Source organism: Pogonomyrmex barbatus, unplaced genomic scaffold (genome assembly GCF_055798465.1).
Source record: "Pogonomyrmex barbatus isolate J1 unplaced genomic scaffold, ASM5579846v1 scaffold10, whole genome shotgun sequence".
NCBI lineage: Eukaryota > Metazoa > Arthropoda > Insecta > Hymenoptera > Formicidae > Pogonomyrmex > Pogonomyrmex barbatus.
Window position 1 is genome coordinate 7,550,561 of NW_028297099.1, and position 6,000 is coordinate 7,556,560.

The following is a 6,000-nucleotide window of genomic DNA, read 5'->3' on the forward strand; positions in this document are numbered from 1 at the left end:
AATCTTTAATAAATTAAAATTAAAAAGAAATTGTTAAATATTATTCAGACATTTATAAGTTTTATAAATTGATGTATAAAATACACATTTTGCTTTGCGGGCAAATTTTAAAGGATTTTCATAAATAAAATTAAAGAAAATTATATTGATATAAATATATTGATAATACAAAGCATAAATACGATATGTTTATTTTCCGTTAATACAAGATATTTCTTTCAAAAAGAAATAATTATATAATTGTAATTATAATTTATAATTTTTAATTTTATAATTTTTCTATTATAAATTTTAATATAAATAACTTTTACAAGTCTTCTCTCTTTTCCTCTCTTTAAAAAGATTTTATAAAAACTTAAATAGAAATTACTTCTTAATTTCGAAAGTTTTAATAAACAAGAAAAAGAATTAAAAAATGCCAATAAATTATACATTGCAAAATGAGACGTATTTAATATTTGTTTAAATTTGCAGCTTTATTAGTTTGTACGTTTAATTAATTTAGAAAAACGTGTTTTTTTACTTTTAAGATTTTTAAAGCTCAAAATGTATAGTGATTACTTGATTGAAGATTATTACCTAAAAATATTTAGATTTTGAAAGTGTAAATTAGATATCGATATGCGCAAATTTGTAGTTGGATGACTTAAAGAAACGTTAATAAGATCGACGAGTAAAGAGTACGACATGTATGTTCCACTGCCCCTGTAATGATTAATACGCTTCTTACAGATTCATCGAGTCATTTATATTAGTATTCAGATCGTTCGTTACAAGCTTAACTTTCGCTAGACAGCTTAACATTCGCATTGCTGTCTGCCTCGCCAGCTACATCTGCCATTACGAGCAAGATGCAATTGAGTGAAGATCAAAGCGTACCTTAAAGAAGAATTTCAAAGATTTCTCTCGTTCGCTTTTGCATGTCGATGCCCGTCTATATCTCCGTTCGAAATGAAAGTGCAGATTATTTTCACGTATTATACTTAACGACCGTTAATAATTATATTGCAATGAAAAATCTAATTATAAAATGGATTTCTCGTTATTGATTATTTTATTAGTTTAAATCTTATTTATATATAATCTGTCGTTCATGCAACAATGTAGATTATTTGTTTTGCACCGATTATTATTATTATTATTGTCGTTAGTATTGTCATTAATGTGCTAAATGAAAAGAGAAACGCGAAGCTCGTCGTCACGTTATTAGTAATTTAAATGCTTGGATTTTGATCAAGAATATGCGATTTTCTCAATGATTTGTTAAAGAGCTTTCAAATCTTCTTTTGATTTATTCACGCCAAAGGAGAAGGTCTTGAAGGTGCTTCATTATTTATTTTTCTTCATATAAATGACAGCCAATTTGGATATTCAAGAAAAATAAATTTCTATAGGAGAATATAATCCTCCTCGGAATAATCAACATTAGATTTATCATGAAATTTAGAAAAATATCTGACACGCTTATTATTTTCGATTTAAAATACACCTTACAACGTACACACGTGAATACGTACGACTGTATTCGCTGATAGATATTCATACAAAGCGGAACAACAACAACTTCCTTGTGCGTTACAACTTTCATATCCAAAAAATTTTGCAGAAAATTTTTTAATCTTTTTCCTATATATAATGGAAAAATCTTACGGAGATAAATCTTTCTTTACGCATTACTTTTTTTCGCCTGGAAAAATCTTTTACAAAATATAAGATCTTCTTTGTCGTTCTACAAGAAACAATTATTTTGCGATTTTCGTTGGGAAATAAAGGAAATTAAGGAAAAGACCAAAGATCTTGATTATTCCCTTCTTAAGACATAGACTTCAGGATTGCGATAATTACGCTATGAATTCACTGCGAAATCGTCCGCTTAAGGAAAGTAACTTTCCTCGGAGGATATGCTAGTTGATGGATCGTCGACTTGACAACACACAAGCTGCTTAGAGAAAGAAGGAAAAAAATGCAGGAAGAAACAAGTGTTTGCGTCGGGACACGTTCGTAGAGACTTCGGGAGATAGCGGTAATAATTTCTTCGGAGCGTGAAAGTTATGTTCTGCGATACAGACGGCGAGTGAACGACCGGATGATGTGCATCGAGGAAATGGCTATTAAGAAACTAATTGCGAACTGATGCACGTACAGCATGTTTCGTTTAACTGATCGATGCTTCGCAGACACACGTTCGAATGTCTTTTGAATGTCTTAATATCACGCGCGTTTATTTACCGCAACTTTTTTGCCCTGCGCGAGTGCGCGAGCCTTTTCTTCTGCACGTTTTCAAATATTTCAGAAATATATATCCCTTTTTGAGAAAAGCTTTTCGAAGCACTAAATCAATTAAAAATTAGAAATAGTTTTCACCTTTACTATGTTCCGCACGTAACTAAGTTACATCAAAATGCTTTAGCCTGAGATCTTATTATCTTTTCACGAGGTGGCAATTTTCGAGCGTATGTTCACTCGCGATATGTTATGTTATTAATGTAAAAAAAAAAAAATTTTATGTCAGCGGAAAAATGCGTCATGAAATAAGAAATTATACGTTATAACACGTTTGCTTGTCTAAAAGTTTCGTTATCTCGAAAAATGCTACGTAAGTGCTATTTTATTCAATCATTTGCGATGAAATAATCATCGTTTTCCTCATAAATAATTTAAATTGAAATGAGGCTTAAAATCGAAAAATAACTCTACGTGATCATTCATAAATTGCAATAACAAGTTCACGAGGTTACTGACGTCACGTGTAATTGATCCTTTTACATGTTGCAGACGATGGCGAACCTCATTAATTCAACAGCCCAATTTATCAACGATGCATATGACTACTACCTCTGGACATTGTCTCTCGCAGGTCTTTCTATTATACTAGGAAATTTTCTATTTTATTAAATATTGTATTCGAAATTCTTATATAATATCAAATTAATAAAATAATCATTTTTCTCTTGTATTATCCAATGTGTTTAGTAAGTTTTATATGTGATTTCTTAATCATAATTATATATTATAATATATAAATTCATTTGTAATAATTATAAATTTTATAAAACAATATAATATTATTATTATATAAAATTTATAAATAAATGTACACACGAATGTAATTTAAATATAAAGACTTACTTATAGATAGATAACACAAAAATTAATTTGATTGTATCAAACAGTATTATACAGACAAGAAGTATTGTGAATTTTACAAGGCGGTTAATATCATAATATGTTTCGATCTTTAGACGAGAGGACGAGGGGATGGTTACTGGTTGACTCGCCGAAACCAACGTTTATATATACGATGCTGTACCTCCTCATCGTCTGGGCCGGTCCTAAAGTCATGAAAAAACGAAAAGCTTTCAAATTAACGTGGGCACTGGTACCCTACAACCTTGCCATGGCCTGTCTCAATGCTTATATTGCCATTCAGGTGAATATCCTTTCTCGTCTCGATAATGGTAAAATATCACGGAACTTCTATTTATTTTTCTATTTATTTATCTGTATGCAGTCACTTTCACTCGAAAGTGGGTTTCGCTTATCTCTCCTTGTATTCTTTGCAGTTGTTCGTAGCATCCACAAGGTTACGATATAGTTACGTGTGCCAGCCAATAAGGCACATTACGCGTCCCGATGAACTTCAGGTAAGAGAATTTTTACAATAGATAAATGAAGTATGCGGAAGTTGTTGTCACTTCAATGATCGGTTAAAGCTAAAGAAAGTTCGACTTTATATCCAAATGATACAAATGATACAAGAAGAAGCCTTTCGAAAATTCGATATTTTCTGATATTTTAGATCGCTCACGCAGTTTGGTGGTACTACTTTAGCAAGCTTCTGGAATTTTGCGATACATTTTTCTTCATTTTGCGGAAGAAAGACAATCAGTTGAGCTTCCTCCACGTCTATCATCACTCTACCATGTTCTCGTTATGGTGGATCGGTATTAAATGGGTACCGAGTGGATCCAGTAAGTTTTTTCTTATCTCGAGATTTAATTCTATTAACTACTAAATATACTATTAATAATTATCAATTTAATTATCGATTATTATAAACGAGCCAACGTCTAGGTCGAAATTACTCAAATTACATAGGTGACAGTTATTAGTGGCAGTAAACGTATCTGTTTTCAAATAAATAGTAATGGCATTCATCGAGCCGAGTGTGAATTAAAATTTGTAGAAGTGTGCAAAAATCAAATCACGTTGTTGCATTCCATTTTCTGGACGATTATTGAAATTTATACCGAAAATTACGATTTGTGCCCAGTAAGATTTATTACGCACGTGTTTACAGCTTTTCTGCCAGCGATGGTGAACAGCTTCATCCACGTGCTGATGTACTCGTACTACGGACTCGCCGCGCTAGGTCCTTCGGTGGCCAAGTATCTCTGGTGGAAGAAGTACTTGACGATCCTCCAGCTCATCCAGTTCACGACCGCCTTGATTCTGGGGGTCAACGGCATTCGATCGGGTTGCGATTTCCCACTCTGGATGCAGTACGCCCTCGTGATCTATATGCTTTCCTTCATCGTCTTGTTCGGAAACTTCTACGCCAAAGCCTACATCGCGAAGGTCAGACTTGGGAATTTCGATTGGAGATGCATTGCCATATATATATATATATATATATATATATATATATTTACGTATCGGTCTCTGATTGGCGTTTCGTTGTTTGCAGGGTAAACAGGTGTACGCGGAGAAGCGGCTCGAGAGGCTAAAAGCCATGGAGAAGGCGTCGACGAGCGCGCAACTCGACGGTGCCGCGATCAGCAACGGGATGATCGCGAACGGACACGCGAACGGACACGCGAACGGCTACGCGAACGAGACGTTCAAGAAGAAGACCCAATGAGGCGACTCTTCCCCGGAAGTCTCTCCGAAGGGGAAGCCTCCCCCCTTCGAACCACGGCGCTCGCGAAGCGCGACGAAGGAAGAACAATCATTGCAGACAGCGATCGCGTAGAAGCGATGCGTCGTGGTCGATGTGTGGAAGTAGCATAATTACACACACACACACACACACACACACACACACACACACACACACACACACACACACACATGTATGTATATATAAACGAAAAAAGGAGGGAAAAGAAAAAAAAAAACAAGAATTCTCACTTGGAAACGTGCTTTTTTTCGGCACGTTGTCGGGCTTGTGCTTTCGCGAAGCGAAAATTAGCAACGTGATTCCAAAGTTATCGATACGCGATTCTTCCTCGTCGGATCAGCAACTGTACATTCCTGACGTCACGCTGATTCCAGCAACTGTACATATTAACATATATACATTGGAAAGGAACGAAGTACGTTTTTCGTAGCGATTAACACGATGGACATGTAGGGCTGAAAGAGAAAGAGAGAGAGAGAGAGAGAGAGAGAGAGAGAGAGAGAGAGAGCTCACGTATATTAAATAAATATGTATTTCGGGGCCTGAAGCGAAAGGATTTATATATCTCTTGTGTGAGAATCCAGATAAATATCAAAATACTGTCAAAAAGAAGCAAACGATCTTTCTTTCAAAGGGGAGTCAGAGAGTAGGTAAATAAGGTTTTTCGTAAATATATAAGATATCCGGAAAAATAGTCGTAACGGTAGGAGGGAAATGTGCGTATGCGTGCGTGTCTAGGTAAAAGTAGATGCGAATAAATATTTCCCGTCAGGAGTTAAAAGGGAGAAAATCGGTCTTTCGTTTTAAATCCATCTATCGAGATTTTTTGAGTGAACGAAAGAAAAAAACGCGAGAGATTTTTAAATGAACGAATGAGCAATTTTTAACTGAAGGTTGTCACCCTTTTCCTTCCTGCGTTTATCGTATCTTCAAGAAGACAAGAAACGCTCGAAATTCAACGCGTAGTTTGTGAAAATTTTATAACGAAATATTACGCGAGTGTCGTATAATTCTGAGAAAATTGATTTGATTAAATCTCACAAGTGTTGTTTCGCTAACACTTGCGCAAAGAGCAACGGTAATTCATAATGACTCAATTT

General features: G+C 34.8%; 1 protein-coding gene across 5 annotated transcripts in view; it reads left to right on the plus strand.

The window, feature by feature from the left end:
- Nucleotides 1-5,776, plus strand: part of LOC105429762 (very long chain fatty acid elongase 4) — a 22,224-nt gene extending 16,448 nt beyond the window's left edge. For 3 of the 5 annotated variants that reach the window (XM_089070709.1, XM_089070708.1, XM_011642932.3), the window contains 6 exons: nucleotides 2,776-2,857; nucleotides 3,243-3,430; nucleotides 3,564-3,644; nucleotides 3,800-3,971; nucleotides 4,301-4,578; nucleotides 4,688-5,776. In XM_089070709.1, coding sequence (XP_088926835.1) covers nucleotides 2,779-2,857; nucleotides 3,243-3,430; nucleotides 3,564-3,644; nucleotides 3,800-3,971; nucleotides 4,301-4,578; nucleotides 4,688-4,861 — 972 coding nt within the window. In that variant the 5' untranslated portion in view covers nucleotides 2,776-2,778 and the 3' untranslated portion in view covers nucleotides 4,862-5,776. Of the gene's footprint in view, nucleotides 1-2,766; nucleotides 2,858-3,242; nucleotides 3,431-3,563; nucleotides 3,645-3,799; nucleotides 3,972-4,300; nucleotides 4,579-4,687 lie in introns of those variants that run through there. The other 2 variants (XM_089070707.1, XM_089070710.1) reach the window with 2 other exon arrangements.
- The last annotated feature ends 224 nt before the right edge of the window (nucleotides 5,777-6,000 follow it).